At 43.1% G+C, this 24021-nt stretch overlaps 2 protein-coding genes across 6 annotated transcripts in view; one reads left to right on the top strand and one right to left on the bottom strand.

Moving 5' to 3' along the window:
- Positions 1 to 560: 560 nt before the first annotated feature.
- rhol (rhodopsin, like) lies at positions 561 to 1610 on the top strand. The gene has a single exon (XM_066670119.1). The coding sequence runs from the start codon at positions 561 to 563 to the stop codon at positions 1608 to 1610; it is 1050 nt and encodes a 349-aa protein (XP_066526216.1).
- Positions 1611 to 7156: 5546 nt separating this feature from the next.
- magi1b (membrane associated guanylate kinase, WW and PDZ domain containing 1b) overlaps positions 7157 to 24021 on the bottom strand; it is a 133086-nt gene continuing 116221 nt past the window's right edge. For 3 of the 5 annotated variants that reach the window (XM_066670108.1, XM_066670109.1, XM_066670110.1), the window contains 6 exons: positions 20080 to 20283; positions 17173 to 17266; positions 16863 to 16950; positions 15651 to 15791; positions 12573 to 12711; positions 7157 to 9076 (listed from right to left, as the gene is read on the bottom strand). In XM_066670108.1, the coding sequence (XP_066526205.1) occupies positions 7812 to 9076; positions 12573 to 12711; positions 15651 to 15791; positions 16863 to 16950; positions 17173 to 17266; positions 20080 to 20283 (1931 nt within the window). In that variant the 3' untranslated portion in view covers positions 7157 to 7811. Of the gene's footprint in view, positions 9077 to 10643; positions 12712 to 15650; positions 15792 to 16862; positions 16951 to 17172; positions 17267 to 20079; positions 20284 to 24021 lie in introns of those variants that run through there. The other 2 variants (XM_066670111.1, XM_066670112.1) reach the window with 2 other exon arrangements.

The raw sequence follows: 24021 nt of genomic DNA, 5'->3' as shown, positions 1-24021 counted from the left end.
TTTCAGAAGGACAAGCTCTAGCTCAGAACTTCAAATGCTAAAGTAGACTATAATGCTGCCTTCCACAGTGATGTAGAAGAAAGCTAGTGTGTTATTTTGCATTAATAATTAAGAGAAATATCCAAATCCTACCATTCATTCATCTTCTGTGACCATCCTGATAACCTACCCAGAGTCATTAGGCCAGAAAGAGAGTGACCCAAGGTAAGGAAAGAACCCAGAACCCCGAGACCCCAGTGAAGCTGTAGCACCAGCAAAACATTATCTAAAATCCATGCACTCACCTTTGAACAACTAGCCTTCAGGGGCTTAATATACCCATAGCCTCTCAGAGCACTGATTTGTTTAGCCTAATGAGAAGAGACAGGCCCAAGTCAACATGACCTGATGACTGGACTGATATGTATCCCAGTGCACTGGGGTGGATTAGCATTAACATGGCCTATATCATATTCTGCTGACAACTCACATATGCTAATCTGTGATCCCCCCTGTCTCTACCTGCTCACCGACCAGAGAAAAAGCCACAGCACGACTGGACTGCATCAACAGCAGCTGCCATGAATAGCACAGAGGGTCCTGATTTCTTCGTGCCAATGTCAAATGAGACAGGGGTGGTCCGGAGCCCCTACGAATATCCACAGTATTACCTGGCGGAACCATGGGTGTTCTACTTGCTTGCAGGATACATGTTCTTCCTGATTATCACTGGCTTTCCCATCAACGCTCTCACGATACATGTCACCATCGAGCACCAAAAGCTGAGGACGCCTTTGAATTACATGTTACTGAACCTGGCCATGGCCAACCTTTTCACATTGATCGGTGGGTTTACCACCACCTTTTATGCAGCCCTCAAAGGCTACTTTGTCTATGGTCATGCTGGTTGCAACATGGAAGGATTTTTTGCCACTCTGGGTCGTGAGATCTCGCTCTGGTCTCTAGTGGTCCTAGCCGTGGAGAGATGGCTGGTGGTCAGCAAGCCCTTTAAGAAGTTTCGCTTCCGGCAGATCCATGCATGCTTAGGGGTTGGCATATCCTGGATCATGGCATTCTCCTGCGCATTGCCTCCTCTCTTAGAATGGTCTCGCTACATCCCTGAAGGCTTGCAGTGCTCTTGTGGAGTGGACGTCTACACCATCCAACCTGAGCTCAACAGTGAATCCTATGTTGTCTACGTTTTCACTGTGCACGTCACCATCCCACTGACCATCATCGGTTTTTGCTACACCTGGCTGCTCTGCACGAGCCAAGCAGCTACAGACGCCCAGCAGGAGTCGGCGACTACCCAGAAGGCTGAGCGAGAGGTCACCCGGATGGTGGTTGTATTCATTATTGTGTTCCTTGTGTGTTGGTTGCCTTACCTAAGCATGGTCTGGTACATTTTCACCCACCCAGGAGTCGCTATTAGCCCTCTTTCCATGACCATTCCTACCTTCTTTGCCAAGAGCTCAATACTCTACCACCCTGTCATCTACGTGTGCATGAACAAGACCTTCCGGAACTGCATGATCCGTACAATGTACAATGGAGAGAACCCTTTCGAGGAGAAGGAGGAGACGACCACCACAACCAGCCCATCCAAAACCAGCCCTGTATCTTCTGAATAAGATCCACATCCATGGTTCTGAGAAACAACTTCAGCTCAAGAGGGGCTTACCTAGTAGTGGACTACTGGACTGAAACGTTTTTAACATAGCAAATTGTTCAGAACCAGGATGAAGAACACTCAGAAAAAATGTTGGAGGATGAATTCTGTGGTACTTGAATGCTGTTAAACACTCGAGCCTGCACTCCACCACAGCTGCCTAAAACCATACAACTTGGACAGAGATTGTATTTTTTTTACAGTTCATGGATGAATGGATGCATCTATATTGAGGGAATAGTACATAAATTACCTTGACCTTGCTCTGATGGACGGATTAAGCCCAGATCAAAGCTTAAACAAACTGGGACAGTTTTAAAGCTTGTAAACTTGCTTCATTTATGATGAGGAGGAAATGTAGACTCGCATTGATGATTAGACTCCTTGTACTTCTTAGTTGTCAGGTTTTTTTTCTGATGTAACATATAATAAATGTAAAATAATCCCAACATGTGGACTCAGTAGGGAATAACTCGCAGACAGGAGAACTGACTTTCAAAAAGTCACAGTACAGTGTGGACTCTTGGACTCTGCTCAGTACATTCCCAAGGTCATTTTGTGTAAGGAGATAATGCTAATCGGGGCTATCAGATCAGTGCAGGTGGATCAGAATAATGATAACACAGGCACAGGCTGACAGGCGCTGGAATTAATAAACGGCATTTTAGTAAGTGTCTTGGAAAATTGGATACTTTTAAAGATATTTCCAATTGAGTTGGGTTTCTGCAACTAATTTCCATTTGTGTCTGAAATTAAAATATATTCATTTATGACTTTGTCCTTTAATTGTAATCTATCATGTTCTGTTTTCGATTCACTGCCTGCCTGCTACATCTTATAACTGCATTTCCCAATCCAGCACTAACATGCTTTTAAATAATATTTGGTCGTCAGAGAGAAAAGCCTCTACTGATCTTGGCTAAATGCTTCTGAGGAATGAAAACACATCCTGGCTTTAAAATGAAAATTCAATTAGATCCGTTTTGCGTTTAACAGACGATGACATCAAAACCATTAAAAAGGCATTTTAACATGCAAGTAATCATTGAATATTTTAAACATACCAAACATGACAGCTGAGGCAACTAGGGGGAGAGGTATTTGCAGCCTTTTTAACAACATTGAGGTGTTAACCTACTTCACCTGTCACTAAAGTGATTTCACGATCAATAATGTGATTGAATAAATGATTTCATGCCTCGGTGGAATGGTGGCAATAGAAGAAGTAGTGTTGCTGTCACACAGCTCCAGGGTCCTGGATTGAGGCTGTGACTTCTATCCCTGCCTCGAGTGCCTCTCTGACACCTTAGCCCTGATATCCTCCCACAGATGGCAAAATTAAAAAGAATTTAGGTGGATTCATTGTTCAAAAGTTTCCACATGTCTGTAGGTTGGTTCTGGACTCATTGTAACCCTGAAAAGGATGAAGAAGTTACAGCAGCCCATAATAAATAAATAATAACGGTGGCGCAGCAGGTAGGTGTCGCAGTCACACAGCTCCAGGGGCCTGGAGGTTGTGGGTTCGATTCCCGCTCCGAGTGACTGTCTGTGAGGAGTGTGGTGTGTTCTCCCTGTGTCTGCGTGGGTTTCCTCCGGGTGACTGTCTGTGAGGAGTGTGGTGTGTTCTCTCTGTGTCTGCGTGGGTTTCCTCCGGGTGACTGTCTGTGAGGAGTGTGGTGTGTTCTCGCTGTGTCTGTGTGGGTTTCCTCCGGGTGCTCCGGTTTCCTCCCACAGTCCAAAAACACACGTTGGTAGGTGGATTGGCGACTCAAAAGTGTCCGTAGGTGTGTGTGTGTTGCCCTGTGAAGGACTGGCGCCCCCTCCAGGGTGTATTCCTGCCTTGTGCCCAATGATTCCAGGTAGGCTCTGGACCCACCGCGACCCTGAACTGGATAAGCGCTTACAGATAATGGATGGATGGATAATAATAATAATAAAAATATTTCATGGGTTATAGCAATACAGCCTCAGTTCATATTCATCAAACAAAATTAAGCAGCAACTGACAATTCTGACATTATCCTTTCATGATCTGTTGATACTCATTTGAATGGTACATAAAGATACTATATATTATATGCTGCATAGCCATGCAATTGAAAATCTAGATGAAAGGCACAGCCTCAGTATTTCACAGAACCAGGTACTGTTAGGGGATGTGATGGATATTTCCTGCCTATGAATTTTTTTTGTCATGGAAACAAATACCCATAGAAATATTAAGGCAAAATGATGTTCAGGTTGCTATAGCAACCCTGATGCCTCCCTCTGATTCTCGAGCAGACTGCAGATCTCACAGAGCCAAAGATGGTTTTTATTCCACACGATAGATAGATAGATAGATAAAGACAAAGCTGCTTTATTTACTTTTATGGTGCAGGATACATGTATACTGAAGGTTATTTAAAATATATTTAAAATGTGATTGGTCACTGCCTGATAATTATTCAAATCCCTATCAAAATCAAAATACATTAATCATTTGTTTGTGGATGCGCAAAAAACCAGCCAGATCTGGCCACCTGTCTGATCACAGTCATCGCGACAGGAAAGAATTTAGTACAGTGGGGGTGACGGACCTATAAAATAGTACAGTTTACATAAATAAGAATACTGTCACTATCCGAGCTAAAACTAGTGAGGAAACTCCAAACTTGTAAAGAAAAATTCATAACTTGGAAGTTAGTGAATACTTTTTTTTTTTTTAATCCCTAGAGTAGATCTTTTTTATTGGTCCAGTATTTGTTCAGGTTTTGACGTAAGTGGTAACTAGAGTTCAAACAAGAAAAAGAAAAAGAAAAAGGAGACTAATGACAAATTGAGATAAAATATGTTAGTGTGTTTATTTTCATCACGTTTGATTCAAAATGGCAACCCTCTTATGTATTGCCAAGACAAAAAATGGATCTCGGTTCATGGTCACTCCAGTTTAAATTTTGTGTTGTTTAGCAGCAATTTTTATGCTAATCAGCATAAATCAGGAACAGTGGTCCTCAACTAAATGGATTCATTGGCACATTCCAGGAAACATCTGTACACACCAGGGAACACAAGCCCATAATAGAGATCTAATTTACAGTGGTCTCTGACAGGGCAGGGACAAAATGCGTTATTTGTTGGGCTTAAAGCCTGCGCTCGGCTTATTCATTTATAAAAGGCACTTTCTGCAGTTTGACTCATCCACTTGAGTGGTTTATGAACTGGACAGTCACAGCCTCTTTGTGCTGTAGAAGATGGTAGCCGTGAATACTACGACTGGAAGATCCCTAAAGATCAAGAAAATAAAATGTCTGATTCATTTAAACATAATAAGGTGGAGAGATCAAGCCGTGGATGGATCACTGTAGCTGAAGTAATGTCCAGATTTCTTTAATTAACAACAAAATTGTGTTTTAGGAAATGTCAACTATCATAATCTCTTTTAAATAACATTTAAAGATCCACATCATTAGATTTAATGGATCCAATGTTGGAAAATTGCTATTAGCAAATTAAACCTCCTTTAGGACTCCTGTACACATGTCTTAATGCCAATAACTGCACATTGACAGAACATGAAAACATCATGGAAGACCTATATCAAGACGGCAACATATTGCTAGCGGCAAGCAGAGGAAAACTACCCATGGAAAAGCTAGTGGTGGAAGCTAATGATTATGTTAACAAATTTTGTCATATCTTCACTAACACAGGCAGCTTTAGCACTACTTAAAATCAGGTAGTGTAGCAGGGTCAGAGACCCGTCTGTCTACCACTGATAAATTGCAATAATTTCCTGAAAGGATAATATCACGGAAGTCATGGCTTCATTTTTCGGGAAAGGTAAGAACTACTTTATTTTTGCTAGAGCTTAATAAAGGCTACAGCGGAGCCTTCAGACATGTCCCTGTGGTAATGCAACACAGTAAGCATTCATAAAATAAGGATTTGGGAACTGGGAATATTCTGTGCAGGCTTGTTCAAAGTGTTAGCCCTTGCCAAACTGCAGGCTTACAGAGCCTTGAGTCCTGCGGCTAAGAGAGCATGCTAAAGCTTCTGCTTTTGGCTGCTAATGTTTCTCTCATGAAGGGAATCCAAAAAGTTCTATAAGTGATATTGGCCATTGTTGGGATCTATGCAAAGCAGTCTTAAAAGAATCTACACTTGAAGAATCGGTTAGTTTCTTGTTAGGTTTGTGCATGTATGTTGTACGCTCATCTTTTTCATTTTCTTCAAAATGCCCCTCAGAAAGCTAGAAAGACATTTGGGAATTAGGGAATTATTTCGGGGCAGGAGTATTTAGTCAGATTAGGAAAACTGGTACTAGGTCGGTTATAAATTAATGGCACTATGCAAAAATTACTGCTTGAATATTGCGGTCTCAGTATATATGTGAAAGAGACTTCACATTTGGTGGGTTAGCTTGAATGGCTAGGAGTATTTGGGTTTGGGATACAATTTCTCATAGACCAAAAACAACCCAAAGCCAAATCCAAAGCCCTATTTTGAATAACGACATTACTTTAGAGAGAACAGACCAAGCACATTCCTGCTTCAAAATACTTGGCAAGTAAAAGCTTTATAAATGTAGGCAAAAATGAAAAGTACAAGGTCATCTTCTGACTGAAGGTATATTTTTTTGACATGTACCTGCCAGCTCACTTCCTGAAGACACAATTTCCAGATTTTAAGAAATGCAGTTCAATTCAACACTCTTCAAATTACTCCCATCTTCCGAACGTCCAACAGACGAGGTTCAAATTGTAGACTTGAAATCACAGCCAGAATAAAAGAAGGTCAGGTTCAAGTCTGAGGAATTCATTCACAACTCCTGAGTCACTGCCTTTCAAGCAGGTCAATGAGAATCAAGTAGTCCTGGGACTATGAGCTTTAAAGAGACCATTACTATAAATATGTAGGTTGAAATAAAAGCACCAGAAAGCCAGTTCCATTCTCTGCCAAGGCTCTTGAAATGGTCGGCTGTTTCATATCATCTCTTTCAGTAGGATATAACACCAGTGTTCTTTACTCCGAGCACAGGTATTACAAATATAACCTCGGGTGGCCTCTATTCTTTCTCTCTACGTCCTCATTTTGTCATCCTCGCCGTATCGAAGAACAAGACTCTCTTTGCTATTCATAAGATAACCCTGGAGAGAAAGCACAGAAAGACAGGGTACATCTTACTGTGTTTTTAAGAGATGCAGACTCTACGGGTTGATTATTGGATCTCTCTCCCTCCCCTTTCAAACTAGCTTGCAGATAAAGAGGTGTTTCTTCTATCCTTCTCTTTATTTGAGGCATGTTTGCACAGTCGTGCAGAAGAATTCAGTGCCCTTCAACTCTTTAATACAGTATCGGCCTCCCCCTGAAACACATTTCTTCTTCTTGTCAAAACCCAAGGCTACATCTGTCTTCTTCCATTCCTGCTGTCCACATCAATCTCCTTGCTTTGCTTTTTCTCCTCTGCGTGTGCTGCACACAACACTGGCGGCTGTACAGAATTAAGAGGAATCGAAAGACTGTGTATATATATTACTTTTATTTTCACATTATCATCATAAGTTTTCTTCATTTCCCCGTCATTCTCGTAAAATGATCACCTCTGAATGTACACATACTGCAAACTGTCAAAAATATACAAATGAATGCAGACTTGTGCTATACTCTGGTCAAATGTTTAAAAAACATTGGCACTGAGGGAGAGAAAGAAACAAAATAAAAACAGAAAGAAAGAAAAGACACTGAAAAGTGTGAAGACATGCACAGCATCCGTGGGAGCACCAGGTGGAGAGAGGCGCATGTTTTTTTTTTCTCTGAAACCGAAGATACTATAGTCAGACAGTAGTTCAAAAGGCTGCCCTTTATAAAAGAAAAACCATCAAGAATGGTACTATTAGGCACATAATTGTTTGCTTTATACATAGTTATCAATCTCTGATTGAATGTTTGTGGAACTGTAGAAAAAGAAAAACTGAAAGAAAAAACAACCAACAATTCCTGGAACGTACAATAAAAACCATTCTTCTGCTGTTACGAGTTGTCAAGGAATCTCTGTCTAGGAAAGCACAGGAATTTTACATCCGTAGAATGGTAGCCAGTGTCTGTGTTTGTGTGTGTGTGTGTGGTCCACGGATGAGGGCTTGTGTTGAGATAGGTGAGGTTGCCGATCCGTGTCTCTGTATCAGATGCTGAGATCTTTGGGGTTGTCTTTGTTGGCCTTCTTCTTGGGCTCAGGTAGCGAGTCATTTAATCGGCTGTAGCCAGACTCGAGCTTGCGGTAGTAGCCTCTCACTATACCTTCTTCCTCTTCGGAGTCTTCCTCATCTGTGGACAGGTCTCGGCCAAGGCTCCTGGTCCGGTAGCGGGCCGGTCCTGCATCTCCCGCCCCAGAGATTACCCCCCTTCTCTCAGGAGAGCGACCCCTAAACAATGAGCTATACTTTTGGAATGGTGTATCCGACTCTGGGGTCCGAACTCGGGGAAGGCTCTGGTCTTGAAAGGCTCCTTTAAGCAGGCTGTCCCCACGATACGTTCGCTCCATAGGTGAGAGATCTTGGAGATGGTCCAGTGACCTGCGGGGAAAGGTGTCTCCTCGGTTCGAGCGATTGTAGGACAGTAGTGGGAGTGTGTCCTCCAGGGCCAAGCCGTTGTAAGATTGTTGGGGCAGGGAATTGCGGTCTAACCGGTCGAAAGGTTGTGAGGGTAAGACATTGTCCCGATCGTACGATGACCTCGGAAGGGGACTCTCCCTGTTCAGTCGGTCCAAAGCAGGGAATTCCCTCAGGACGCTGTCATCACGGGACGAAGGATCTGTAGCCGGAGGCTCTTTCAGGGCCACATCTTCATCGTGCTGGGGCTTGTCATTGCGAGGCCTGTACAAGGTGGTGTTGGGGGGCCGGTACGGGGACCGGTATCTGGTGCGATACGGTGACCTGTGTCTGTGAGGAGAACTGTGGCGATGCCCTGACTTGTAGGGTGAACGGTGCCTATTAGAAGACGAGTTGTGATGTGGCCGTCTTTCTGGTGAGCGGCCATGCCGACGTCCATGGTGGCTGTCCAGGGTGTTCTCCGCGCTCCTGGCCCTGTGCCTCCTCTCTGGCGAGCGGTGCCTTCTGTGGTGATGATGGTGCGAGTCATCCTTGCTGGACTTCTTGTTACTCTTCTTGTTGTGGTGCTTTCCTGTTCCGCTGCTTTCCTTGTGGTGCTGCTTGCCCTTGCTCTTCTTGTCCGGGGAGCGATGTCTGTGCTTAGAATGGTGATGGTTGGAGCGGTGGCCATGCTCGTGCTGACCCGTCTCTCGTGCCCTCTTGTCCTCGTTCCGGGATGATTTATGAAGGTCTGGTGGAGAACTGGAATCCAATGGCTGATGGGATTGTGTTTCAGGAGCTGCTGTGTTCACTTCCGAAACAGTTTGAGCCCCGACGACGGGGCCGCTGTTGTCGTTGTCTGGAACATAAATAAGCAGTTATGGGTAAATTCAAGAAACAAGTAAGTTTAGCAAACTCAGGGTTTTTTTTCCCCCCATTTTTAATCAGGGCTTGTGATTTTACAAACACCAAGATAATCATAACTGGGAAAGAGTGACTACTACATTAATGATGATCTTGGTGTTACAATGCTTATAAAAAATCCAAGCGGAATCATGTATATTGGAATACTCTGACACCCTGGGGGAAAATTTATTAGCGCCAAGATATCTAGCGACATGACAAAGTAGTCATCGATCATGTTGCTGGAAGCAAATAAATCATTTTCACACATGCTAATTGTTTAGCCAATCTAGTCCTCAGTGTAATTTAAGTGAGAAGATGATGGAATAAAGAGCAAGCTAGGTTTTCCCAAGAGGGAAATGATTCAGCCAAAGCTTACATGGCACAAATGGCAAATGGTTTTATGAATCCAATACAGCAACAAGCTCAAGCTGCCATTTAGGACAATCTAGTTTGGCTGCAAGACAAGATCAGTATATTCATGCATTTAAGCATTTTTACCAGATGGAGATGACGACAGAAATCTTTCTCAGAGCATTCATAATGCATGAGTAAGGTCTGGGATAAACATTGCTGTAGAAATTAGCATATTTTAAGACTGACAATTTAGCTCAGGCTAGTCTTTACAAGCCTTTTAAAGAATGGTTTAAGAACATATCTGATATACACAATTTTACATTAACTAGCTCAAATTAGTTCAAAATAAAATTGGGTGCAAATATTGCTTCTGTCGCTTAGTGCTAAAGCTATGAGGCTAAATGGCTAACAAAAACTACTGAAGTATACATCCTTAAAACTTCTCTCAATCTGATCACACTGTTTCCAGGCCTACATTCAGAACTTGTCAATATGGTATAGGACATAGTAGGACTTACCTTGAACTATAAAAATGCTTGAAATGTCAACATGTAACTGAGTACCCGTGGTCCATTCATGTGTTTACATGACTGTAATAAAACCTGAATTCAGTCTGAGTGGGTTGAAAGAAGTTTTTGGGACGTATTTACAAGAAAGGCTTGCGTCACTGTTCGCTAGTTAGCTAACATTAGCCTCTTAGCATTTGGGAGAGAGGGAGAATCGTGTTTGTTTGATATTTAGCTGCACTAATTCTTTAAAGTAGGCTTTTAAAACATGCCTACACACTACGCAAAGCTGCTAGCACATCTTCAGTAGTTTCTGTTACACTAAAGCTTACCCTTTTGGTTATTGCGTACAAGCTAAATAGGACTCCACCCATATCAAAAATGACAGAGAAAATGCAGCTCTAGGTCAATTGTGTGAATCCATGCCCATCAGGAAGGAATCAATTGCACTGGCAATGCATTGTGGGTGAATGGGTTTGTTGGCATGGGGTGGTGGACGGCGCGAATGACCAGCGGTAGCGATGACGGCGCAGCATATACGCGGCAGCTACAAACCGTGGTTTGGTTTTGGTAGAAACCAGGCTCTCCCGCTTTTTCATTTCTTGAACCAGCCGCAGCTTGTGGGGCGGCCATCGCTGAGACGAGGAAGAAGAGTGGGGAGGAGAACCCAGGAAAATAATGCAGATTCAAATTGAAACAAAAATAAAGAAGAAAAACAGAGAGAGAGAGCGAGAGAAGTAGAACATTTAGAACCCTGAATCAAAAGCCATGAGAAAGTGATGGTGATTTTTGCAATGGAAAAAAAGTGTTTATTCGTTCAATTAGTCAATCAAAGATAGAGATTGTCCATTAAATGCCCCCACCCTTGAGTGAAAAATAAAACATTGATAGAGAGAGTTCCAGAAGACCACACACAAGCACCCAGCAGCAGTACAGACCCAAGCTCCATAGACACTGTGACACATTGGATGCTTTCACTGGTGCATACAAATACAGCCCTGCGCAAAAGCCAGAGACCACTCTTTATATATAATTACATTTTCAGTTGAAACTGGTGTTGTTTCTTGTATATCTTTGGGCTTTGGACACAAGACAATCTCCCAACAAAAGCCATTGCTGTGTTTAAAACAAATATTTAAAAAAATACAATGTAAGCATTATTGAAAATAGGGAAAAACAAAATTGACCATTAGAACAACAAAATATCTGGGTAATTTAATGTAGGCCATTATCAGAAAATCAGAAAATGGAGCCAACTACTAAAACTGAACTTTGGTAATTGGTTTCTGTGTATTTTCCTGATGCTGGTCATTGTGTAAACTAGAAACTAAATAAATGGTCTCTGACTGTTCCACAAATCTGTATACACACACACACCCACACACTCGCACTTATATAACAAACAACAGAGAATGAAGGAACCATCAACAAATGTGGAACAATGAAAAAACAGAAAATAAAAATACAAAATAATGGTACAAAAATATACAGCCTTGCAGAGTTCTCATACTTTTTGCGGACAAAAGTCACATCAGATCACATTCGGAACTTGACAAAAATACATGAAAATCAAACTTCAAAATGGTCAAGAGAAGAAAAAAAAAACAACTAAACAAAAACAGATGCATAAAAAACAAGAACGTCAATCGAGATTTCGGAAACAGGAATGACAAACCTTCCATAAATATTATGGAGAATCAAGTCTTTTAAAAAATGTTTGTTCACTAAAGACGTCATGCAGCAACAGACATGTTGAATGTTTGAGGGGTGAGTTGAACTATGGCTGGACTTCACACAGAAGACACAGAACCTAATGGATGGTGAAGTGTCCATGAAACGTCCTCCTGCTGAGTCTGCAGTGCTTTATTTATCAAGTGTGTGAAGAGATCCATGTGACAGTGTGTGTGTGTGTGTGTTTGTCTGAGAATGGATTCTAATACAATATGGAGTGGGATCTCACTGGAACAGCGTCTAAAAGTCCTAGAGCTTTCATAATCAACAAGTCTGATAAAGTCTTCTCAGTAGCGTACATTCACCTTCAATAAATAGCATAAATATGTTACTTACATGGAGCCCAGTTGGTTGGCTGTCAGCCGGGAGGGTGTTAAGCAGTTATCGAGTTATTATTATGATTAGCTTTAGAATCTAACACTTCTAGATTCTAGATTGAGGGCTCTGAGAAATGGTAAAGTTTTAATCCAGTTTTATCTTTTTATAAACAAACAATTGTCCTCCTTCCTTTTGGCTGCACTTTGTTTGGTGTTTGGGGGGAAAACAAACAAACAAACAAACAAAAACAAACGTGCCCAGGAATGCAACCATTACCCAAAGAAAGGAGTTTAACAACCCCCCCAAAAAACTGCATTTCCCAGTGTGCCCTGCCAGCCCAAGCCCAGTGCACAGAAGCAGAGAGGAGGGCGAAAGGCAACAGGAAGAAGGCCCATCACCCAGTAGCAGGAGGTCAGAAGAAAGAGGAGCAGGAGCTTCTGCTGTGGCCCCTCCCGGATTTCCAGACCCCCAGGACCCTCAGGATCCCTGGTCAGGGTGTGAAGACTGGGGAGAAAGGGATGTTCTCGTAGATGGACCCACCATATTCGGGCACAGAGCCGTCCCCTCTCTTCAGGACCAAGTGCACTGTCCGGCCACCGTTCTTGATCAGCTCAATGGCCCGAGCGTGCTTCATTCCTTTGGTGCTTTCTCCATTTATCTCCAGGATCTCATCCCCTACCTGAGAGAGAGAGAGAGAGAGAGAGAGAGAGATCTTGTTGAATTACTACATATACGAAATATTACAGTTATTACAGCAAATGATGGTGAAAGACAAAGAAAGAGATGAAATGAGAAAACAAGGGATGGAGAGAGAAAGATGAAGAGATCAAGGGAGAAAAAGACAAGAGAGAGAGAATGGTCAAGAGAGTGAAAGATGAAGAGATAAAGGGGAAAAAAGACAATAGAGAGAGAGATAGTCAAGAGAGTGAAAAATGAAGAGATAAAGGTAGAAAAAGACGAGAGAGAGAGAGAGAGAGAGAGAGAAATGGTCAAGAGAGTGAAAGATGAAGAGATAAAGGGAGAAAAAGACAAGAGAGAGAGAGAGAAATGGTCAAGAGAGTGAAAGATGAAGAGATAAAGAGGAAAAAAAGACAATAGAGAGAGAGATGGTCAAGAGTGAAAGATGAAGAGATAAAGAGAGAAAGACGAGAGAGAGAAATGGTCAAGAGAGTGAAAGATGAAGAGATAAAGGGAGAAAGACGAGAGAGAGAAAGAAATGGTCGAGAGTGAAAGATGAAGAGATAAAGAGGAAAAAAGACAATAGAGAGAGAGAGAGAGGGTCAAGAGAGTGAAAGATGAAGAGATAAAGGGAGAAAAAGACAAGAGTGAAAGATGAAGAGATAAAGAGAGAAAAAGGAGAGAGAGAAATGGTCAAGAGAGTGAAAGATGAAGAGATAAAGGGGAAAAAAGACAAGAGAGAGAGAGAGAGAGAGAGAGAGAGAAAGGTGATTAATTGAGAGAAAGAGGGATACATAGTGAGACAGAAGGTGAGAGACATAATAGAGAGTAAATTAAGTCTCCAGCAAATCAAACCCAACTCCTGAACAAATGAAACACAAACATATTCACACTTGCACAATCAACACTGTCAACACAGCTGTGACAGCTGGCACAGAGCTGAGCTAACACACATACACACACACACACGTGAGTGAGAGAGAGAGGTATAGAGAGAAAATGATGCAGGAATTTCTTTTGTTCTATTTTTCTCGCTGCCTCTGGCTATCTGTCAGTTGTGTTCTCCGGGGGAACGCCGTTCCGACAGCCGGTCTCTGTTCCTGACACCTTCTCGCTCTGCTTCGCTCGACCTCGGCTCCATTATCCTCTCATCTCCCCCTCTCCCGCATCCAAATCTAGCTGCCTCTGCTAACTGCTGAGCTGCAGCTGCGTCTTTTGGGCTCATTAACAGGCGGAAGCCATTGCTAAATGACACCTGCAGTTAACCCCTGGGCTGACCCTCAGACGCACCTGTGAGGAACGGGACGGTTCCCCAGTGATCACCATGAGATGTCTTCGCAACACGGCTGTAACGTGAGAGCTCTGCAAGCACCAGGAGTTGAGTTCAAAGCCGGGCTGCTGAAGAACCCTAAGAGACTCTGTTCCTGCAGCGAGAGACCACCTGTGAAGATCTGTGCTGATCTAGGAACAGTCCTCCCAGCTGATTCTGAGAGCTGGGTAAAAGTGAAACAGCCCAGAGATGCACTTGCTAGCTTCTACTGTAGCTGTTCCCAACACCCTTCTGACCACTCAGTGCTTTTGCTTTCTTTTTGTTGCTTGTTGGTGGACTCAGTCCAGTGACACTGCTGTGTCTGATCCACTCATCAGACACCAGCACAACACACACTAACACACCACCACCACTGAAAATGATCCAACATCCAAACCATACCTGCTCTGTGGTATGTGATGTTTTTTTTAAATACATCAACAATTAATTTCAATTAAAACATGAGGCTATTATTGAAACTGTGGAACAGGGTTCTATTCTAGAGCATGATGTTTCTCCTCGACACCAAACAAAGGAACTGGACACCAAACAAACACAGCAGTAATCAAAAAGTCTAGGTCCAGACGCTTAAAATAAAAGTGAGCATTTCCCAATTCTGCGCCACTTCTGTGAAACTTGCCTCTGATTGAGTTCTGAGGGTCATCAATATGTCTGATTAGCAGGAGTGCTGAGGTTTATAGGGTCACGTGTACTAATCAATACGTCTGATTAGGAGGTGTGTTCAAGTTCTAGCAGTGAGATATAGTGGTCGATAGCAATGATTGGGTTGTAGGCAGGGATGTTAAGGGTTAAAAGTAATTATCAGCAGCTGTGTGATTAGGGATGGGTTCAGGTATGGGAAAACCACATCAGGATATACAGTGCACCAATTAGGCCCTGTGAAGGACTGGCGCCCCCTCCAGGGTGTATTCCCGCCTTGCGCCCAATGTTTCCAGGTTGGATAATTGGATAAGCGCTTACAGATAATGAATGAATGAATGAGTGCACCAATTAGGAATTCCATTCTCAGTATGCGTGTTTTCCCCTTGTCAGCGTGGGTTTCCTCCGGGTGCTCTGGTTTCCTCCCAGGAGGGGTGTGTGTGTGTGTGCGTTGCCCTGTGAAGGACTGGCACTCCCTCCAGGGTGTGTTCCCAACTTGTGGCCAATGATTCCGGGTAGGCTCCGGACCCACCGCGACCCTGAACTGGATAAGGGTTACAGATAATGAATGAATGAATGAATTCAGAGTATTCTCAACTCTGAGGAGAATAACAGCTTGGTTCCACTGCTTGGTACCTACTGTCCTCGGCTGTTTGGCTTTTCTATCAGTTAAAAGTGGTCCCTGGAACCGGGTTATTTTTTTAAGCACTTGGTCTGTAGTTGTCCCAAGCCAAGTAGGAACTAACCCCTGACCTCTAAACCTTGCGGAGCGCTCATTGGCCTCAGAGATTTTGGGTGGGACATACCACTCCTCTGTCTGTTGTTGTAATTGAACGGCTAGAAGACTTCCATGAACTGTGTTCAAGTCCCATTTGTTTGCAAGGCCTGGTTTTGAATACAGAATGCAGCTCAAATCATAAATGTTTAGTTGTTCAAGACGATAAGAAATAATATATTAAAAAAAGAAGTACCCTCATTTTGCCGCTGCGAACTGCTGCTCCCTCCTCGGCCAGTCTCAGGACATACAGGTCCATGTTGTACTCGCGTCCTCCTCTCAAACTGAAGCCAAAACCTTTATTGTCCCGTTCCAGGTCCACTGAATAGAGCTCATCCTGAGACACACACACAATACACAAAATTCACCCAGAAAGCCACATCCAAAAGATTCTTACATATATTACTGTAGGGATTCTTAAGCTGGGGGTCTCCATCGCCCATTGGGTGTGTTACAGCCTTGCGCCCAAAACACCCAGGCAGACTGTGGACCCGCTGGGACCCTCAACAGGAAGGGGGTGCTTATAGGAGTGCATTTTTCCATCTCTAGTGAGTAGGCACAGAGTGCTGAACTTGTATAGACACACACATACACTCTCTCTCTTTCTCTCTCTCCCCCCAAGGTCAGACTCAGTGGTTGTTTTCTTTCCTCTTTTTTTCCACTCTTTCTTCTAAAGTCAGGCTCTAGTTTACAGTCACCTGCAGGAAAGTCACCCACATATTTGATCGCAGAGGTGGCTGAGGCTCTGCATGAATAATAGATAACAGCAGGCATCTGAGGGTATTTTTGGGCTGAGACAGAGAGAGGGAGAGCAAGAGAGATGATAGAAAGAGGGCAGGGGGCAACTATAAAGCAGAGTAGAGAACAAAGCACGAGGACACACTCGATCGCCCCAGCTCTGCCACGTCACAGCTGTGGATCGTCAAACGATGGTCAGAAAGAAACCACCACTGCAAACAATAACACAGCATTATGGGTCATTTTAAAGGTCCAGGCCACAGTTTTTAGACCTTTAAACCCTTTAAGTATTACCACGTCTGAGTTTGACGTCTGAGGACTATTTTAGAGGGGAATTTCACTCCAGTTCCAACTGCATTTTAAAAGAATCATATCTAAAGCAACACCAAGTAGTAGCTTTGTTTCCATATCATTGTGATGCCCCACTGAGCTGTGAAACAGGGAGAACACAACCTCTGCTGTTCCAAGCTTCCGAGCAAATGCAAATGCATGATTAAAGTGTTCTTTGCCTTGCGGAGGTGGTCTTCATATTGATGGAGAATGTGTTATAGACAGCTCTATATAGCACTCTTTAGGAAAGGGTTCTTCTGTTGTTATGATGTCAAGCTTATAACAACAATAGAACCATTTGATGATCATACAGGACGGGGCCGCAGTAGGAGAGACGCACCTGGTTCTGAGCTTGTGTTGGAGCCGGAGGAGGAGGGGCTTGAGGCGCTTTGAACTCGAAGGACTCCTGTTTTGGTTTGGTGTTGTTTCTGAGGAGAGAATGAGGAGAGAATGATGCACTGTCACACTCCAATAGTACAATATTGTGAAGAAGTGTGTTTATTGGGTTTATTTACAGTCAGATATCAGCAGTGCTCACAGCTCGAGTGGTTCTGGATAAGGTATCTGTTGAGATCTGTGTGTGTGTGTGTGTGTGAGTGAGAGAGAGAGAGAGTGATATAAAGAGAATGTGTGTAAATGTATGTGTTTACCGTGGCTCAGGTGCAGCTTGCTGTTGAGGTGTGTGTGTGGTTGTAATGGTGGCGATTTTCTCGGCGTTGGTCAGCAGTGATGCATTGGAGGATTCTGGGGAGGGGACAGACAGACAGAGAGAGAGAGAGAGAGAGAGAGAGAGAGAGAGAGAGAGACAGACAAGACAGACAAAGAGAGACAGAGAGAGAAAGAGACAGACAGAGAGGGAGAGAGAGAGGGAGAGAGAGAGAGAGGGAGAGAGACAGACAGACAGACAGACAGACAGAGAGAGAGGGGAGAGAGAGAGAGAAATATATATATTATACAAAATAATTATTATATACTGTAAAAAACTAAATTACTATACACAACATCAATAGGAAATGTATGTAATGTTTTGTGTGTGTGTGTGTGAGTGAGAAACAGAGTTTCAGTTTGTTCCAAAATCCCAGAGCGCTCTATTCTTTAAATTCTTTAAGTGTTCTCACTGTGATTGTGGAACCGTGTTCCATAAGCTTTCTGCATTAGAAACTCATTTCCAGTTCACCTCTGCGTTAATGCATTAATGCCCTGAGCAGCTTAAAGCCCTGCTCTGACACTGCTGTAGCACACCAAAGCTGGATGGGGAAAAATAATTACACATTTATCACACCAGGCAAACACTGTCACTGCGGAGGTCCTTTCATTCTACACAAGCCTGGGGTCTCCCTCTCCCTCTGATCTCCCTCCCTGCACCTCATTTCTCCATCGTCTCCGGCGTCACTTATGAGTTCCTACAGCTCTGGACACTTGCAGACCCATCGCAGTTCAGTGGTTCGGAATAACAAAGGTGACGTCATGCGCTCATGTGCAGCTGCTCCAGGCACCACGGTCACCATGCCCCATGCCAAGTGTGAAAGAGTAGAAGTTGTTACTGCAGCAACTTCCTCTGAATACAATAATGACCTTCATTCCTAAGAGAGACACTGGACGAGCAGGTGTCCAAAACCTTTTGCCCACCGAGTCCAAGGTAATGTCACTGGGAATAAACAATTGTTAAAACAACGCTGTTAGACGAGTGATGTTTACACATTTTGGACAGCGCTGTCCCTTTAATTCAGTCTCAAAATAGCAGCCTGTGTCACTGTCTCTCCCTCTCTGTGTGTCATTTCCACTCCAGCGATCCTAGCAGCCCTCCACCCCTCCGTTCCTAAAACATTCAACACACAGGAGTGTGTCACAGGGTAAATTATACAGAGCGGAGAGGAGGAAAGGCAGGTTAGAGATAGCTACAAAAGACACAAAATTATATATGATATATATATATATATATATATATATATTGATAACAGTCTAAGTCTCTCTCACACACTCTCTCTCTGGGTATTCCACCCTTTTCTGTCTTTCTCTTTCATTCTTCAGGGTCTGACACCTGCTCTGGAGCATCTGTTTATGGTCACCATGTATAAATTGGGGTATAAAGCCCTCCAGGATTTGCCTGTCACTCGTACCAGAACAACACACACTAACACTACCACCACGACGTCAGTCTAATCATCCCTGCTCTGTGGTGGTCCTGTGGAGGTCCTGACCACTGAAGAACAGGGTGAAGTGTGCAGAGAAGCAAATGGACTACTCAGGATATGTTTTGTAATATATGCAAGTACCAGTGGCGGATGCTGGTCTTTCAAGGAGGGAAAGGTTAATTTCGGCCTACATCATAAAATGTGTCGGTTTATTTACACGTAAATTCTACCCTCCATTCCTTTTTAAGAAAATGATCTGTGACTCTGTCGTACCAACAAGGCGTCTTTTCCAGGGACTTGACTAGTGTCCTCTCAGTGGCCAGCAGAGCTATGCTGCTTAAACGGCCTTGGCCCATGTGAAGTGGGTCCGCCTGTGCTCCCACGGATCTTTACACCAAAGGATCGCTGATTCGCTCATTTCGCTGTCAATCAAAAAGGGATTCAGCCTCAGACAGATCATCCAATCATCATGCAGAAGCCGAGGCCAGCCCACTGCCCCATAGACCCCCAGAGACGCTGAGCGTCCGATGGGCGGGACAAAGCCCAGCATTTATCCAATGACTCGTCTCGTTTCGCTGCATTTCGCTGCTTCGCTATTGAACTCTGTGGACGCTCAGTGTCTACACTGTTTAAAGCACTGTGAAGCTGCAGGAATGATTGAGAGGAAAGCCGCGTCTTTACCAGTGATAAGAAGCTGATTCTGAACAAAAGTTGAGCGCGTTGTGCATATTTATTCAATGACATGTACACACAACAGTATATATTTGATCACTTATTTTTTTACATTTTAGGGGAAGTTGAGCTTCCCTTGCAGTCTTCGAGTAATCGCCACTGGCAAGTACATACACTATTAAAAAACTTGGTATCGTGAAATAATTATTTCACATTTGACCGAAAACCACTTGCTGCAGCATGAAGCAAGCTTTAATTTACACTCAGAGACTATTTTTCCATGTCCGTACATTCATAACAGCCTCTGCCTTCCCTCTGCTGCCTCCCCGCTTTAGGAAAAAACATGTGCTAGTGGCGGAATGCAGGAAACACAGGAAGCAAAAGTGGAGAACATGCAGTACTCTGCTACTTCCTTTCATTATTCTAGTCTTAATTAAGCTGAATGTGCAAGCGACCGTGTTACAGAGTGACCACACGCGCACAGATCAGCTCATTAAACCCCAGTGATCAAAACAAACTGCTTGAACCTACTCAACTGACCAGCTCCAACTAACAGTGGTGAGGTCCAGGCCTGGAGTGATTAAGTCCAGCAGACCAAATCAGCCCAATCTACATCCAAATACCTGACTCAACTCATTGGGTCGGTGTATTTTCTGGACACCGAGTACAGAACTCTGGATCCCAGGGCCAGACGGTGTGGCCAGTACAGTACAGTTACAACTCAACATAAAATATGGTGTATCATCTCACCGTCTCCTGGAATGATGCGCAGCGTGACCGTGTTCCCCGCCTCTTTGATCAGGTTGACGATGTCCGAGTGGGATTTGTTGGTGATGGAGCAGCCGTTGACTGCCAGGATCCGGTCGCCCACCTTCAGCTTCCCGCAGCGGTCGGCCGGACTGCCCTCGATGATCCTCCCTATTTTATGAGGCATGGCCACACATGTGTTTCCAGCTTTTTGGTTTGATGTTATCACAATGTGTATTTTGGAAAAAGAAGGATTGGGAGTTTTAGGAGAGGGGAGGAAAGGAGGGGTAGAGCCAGAGGATTGAAACAGGGAGGATAAGGAAGAGAAAGAGAGAAGGAAAAAAGAGAGCATAGGGGTTAATACACCGAGCCACCGAGCCAGAGTGACACTTTGCAGCATAATGAAGAACGACCCTCAAAGCCAAACGCACCACAGAGAAAGAGAGTAATTAAAATAGAAGAAACAGAGAGGATCAGAAAAAAGATAGAGAATTAAAGTTAATAGTAATATAGTAAATGAAGGAGAGTGAAAAAGGGGGAAAAAAGAGAAAGAAGCAGAAAGAGTGAGATCAAGAGACAAAGGGAAAGAAGAGTAAGAAAAGAAAAGGAAAAAGAAGACCTACGGCACTTTTCAAGAAATGTAAAAGCCTTTAAAATATTACGACGGTGCATAGGTTAAAGGTTCAGTGCAGGCTTCAATCGGCCTCACCTTTCGACATTTAACTTTAACCCTTCGTCCCAAGCCGTGACACAAGACTTTGTGATTCCCAGAAGCGTCCCATGGAAAACGACTTGTGTAATTTGACCATCAGACAATGGGTAGCCAGTCTCTTTAAATATTAATATGACAAATATTAATCATGTGCAGTTAATTATATTTTGCCAAACACATTTCTCTCCACCTCTAGCAGTTCACCCACTCCACACCTCCTTCACTCACTTTACGGTGTAATGTCTGTGTAATGTGTGTAGTTTTCATAAACTCTTCCACACCCTTTCAATTATTCATACCACTTTTTAAAACTCTAAATATGCTCCAAACTCTGGGCCGTCCCTGCAGCACCGAGTTGTGCCCTTGCTCTGCCAGCGCGATGAATTATGAAAAAACACAGCGATAAATGATGTTTGAATGGGGAGAGAGATTTTTTGTGCTCTGAAAGAACTGCACGCAGACTGGAGTCTCGGAGATGTGAGGCCAGGAAACAGAGCAGATAATTATCCTGCTATCTGAAGGTCTGAATCCTCTATACATACACGATCAGATAGTCCCTCTGTGTCCTGGATACATTGGTTAGAGTTGAAACTGTTGCTCTTATGCTCATATTTAATGTATGAAGGCATTTGCTGTTTATTATCAAAACTTCTACACTGTATGTCAGAAAATGTGCAGGTGTACTTTATTAGTAGGGAATTCATATTTTGTATAAACTCAGTAGAGAAAAGCCTGACATGAAAAGGAACACTGGATCATGTATAACTGAGCTAGACCTCAAGGGCCTTATCCTGTTGTGAGCATTTATAGTTTTGTGTTGCTGTCTGCGTCAGTTGCACCTCCACACCACTAGGGCTGAATCTCAAATGTCTTCCGCTACACTACGTAGTACACAATGTAGTGGTGTAGTTTAATTACTTTTATAAATCTTTAAAGTGCACTATTTATGGAGTAGGTGGTTGTTTGGGACAGAGCATAGTTTACATGAGGTGCCAGGAAAGCAACAAATACAAAGCCGGTGTCACACACTCGTCCTGTCATGTCTGTTTTCCCCGCCATGTGCTCTCTCAGCACATGGCCCTGTCTGTTGTTGTCTATGTCCCACCTTTCTCCCGCCTCCTTGTCCATATTCCTCGTTATTTGTTTCAGGTGTGTCTCGTTTGTATGTAGTATTTAAGTTCCATTGTGTCATTTCCTGGTATCGGTCATTCGTTTTGTTTCCAAGTCATGTCGTGTTGGGTGTCTTTCCTACTCCAAGTCAAGTTGTTGTGTTTCCTAGTCAAGTCGTTTCGTTTCATAGTGTTTCCTAGTCATGTCGTTTTGTTTCCTTTCAATTCCCAGTCATGTCGTTTCTTTCCTGTAAGTCTTGTTATTTCGCCTCCAATATTTCCCTGTCATGTTGCTTAGTCTGGTCTGTCGTTTCATCGTTTTATTTCCTTGATCTTGTCGTTTCCGTAGTTGCCTGTCTTTGTTTTGTTATATCTTTTGTTTTATTAAAAGTACTGTGTTTCAGCGAGTGCGTCCGTCTCCGTCAGTCCGCCCCGTGATACGTGACAGCCAGCACATATTTCCCACGTGGTCCCGCATCTGGTTGAGTTATTTTGTCTCAGAGATTTCCGCATTATTCCTTTGTTGAAACTTATTATTCATCCTTGACGTCCACAGCATGTCTGAGGAAATATCTCGCTATGAATTTGCTGCTTTCTACGTCACTGAGTGTAGTGAAGGGGTGTTCATGTTTCTGTACATCCTGTTCAACATAAATAATGTCCGTCCAACTACTGACCAATCAAAGTCAGTGCGGTCTGCGTCTATGTGATGCATAGTTACATATCTGGAGAGGTGCGTGTTAGGCGATGCCATAGGGTTTGTGTTCACACGTTGCCTATGGCATAGGTTCTAGGTTCGGCGCTTAATTATAAATTGGCAAGTGTCGGGTTGGGCTTATAAAGGTCTCCAGCACTACGTTGTGGAGCAGTGAGACTCCAGTTCCTTTGGGATGAATTTTTGTGAATCAGAATGCTATAATGACTAATATAATTTGACTATAATTAATACATCACTGGACAAATGTAAACGCTGAGAAAAAAAACTTTCAGCGGCTTTAATAATGGAGCATATTTACAGCACAAGCCTCATCACTGAACTATGAGAGTCATAAATACAAAAACAAAATAATCATCCATTAAACGTAATGGTGGTAAAATGTACAATTAATCGTGATATTGATTTGCGCTCATATCGCCTAGCACTACTATAATGCTATAAAATACTCACATATATGTTCCACAATCTACTGTACAACACTCTAAAAGAGTAGTACAACATGACACAACAAAGGAGGGTCATAATCGATGCTCTTGATGTCACGATGTTGGATGAGCAGGTGTCTAAACACTTTTGGCCATGAATTTTATCTGCACTTGGAAATGAAAAGGAATATTTCCATTAATCAGGCAGTCATCCACATGATGTCAGTGACAATTTGTTAATTATATTTTCTTGTTTTCGAACTCCTTGTTTAGTACAGAAGTATATAAATCACCCATCGTTTCAGAAACGGGGAAATATGAAAATATAACACATTGACTATACGCTACTAAAGAGCCATGAGCACAGTTTTATGGGCCATACGTCATTTCTAGATTACAGCAGTGTGTATGGTATAAATAACAGCACACAGAAGACTGGCAGCACCTCTGTTTTTGTGCCTCGAGGCCTCTCTCCTCCTCCACTCGCTCACTCCGTTCTAGCTTTAGCACTAGTTTCATCATTCCCTGAGAATAAGCACAGCTGCACTTGCTTTTCTTTTCTGCGCCAGGGCCCATCTTTCCTCGCTAGAGCTGTGGCAGGAATAGAGCCCTTTTATTCAGGACACTGTGGGGACTTTACCTCGGTTATAATAGTTAAAAGGTTTAACCGGCTTGGTAGTGGTAAGAGGGATAGATGTGTGAAGTTTTTATTATTTCCTCAAGGGTTATTTGACTTCTGTACAAAATAACAATTAATTTTTAACAGCAATTTTTCATATAGTCACTTGGAGACCATTCCTTGCAAAATGTAATTATTTTTCCAAATTGAATGCCTCATATACAAGAGCTGAAACATGATATTCTCTGCAGATTCATCATCAGACGTCCAAAATCAAATCCTAAGGTCCGAGGATGTCCTAAATTGTGCACCTTGCTATAAAACCAACTGTCTTTATCGTCATAACAACGACCCAGTGCAGG

Source organism: Hoplias malabaricus, chromosome 5 (assembly GCF_029633855.1).
Source record: "Hoplias malabaricus isolate fHopMal1 chromosome 5, fHopMal1.hap1, whole genome shotgun sequence".
Classification (NCBI taxonomy): domain Eukaryota; kingdom Metazoa; phylum Chordata; class Actinopteri; order Characiformes; family Erythrinidae; genus Hoplias; species Hoplias malabaricus.
The sequence above is the reverse complement of the archived record's forward strand: the minus strand, read 5'-3'. Positions and strand labels throughout refer to the sequence as shown.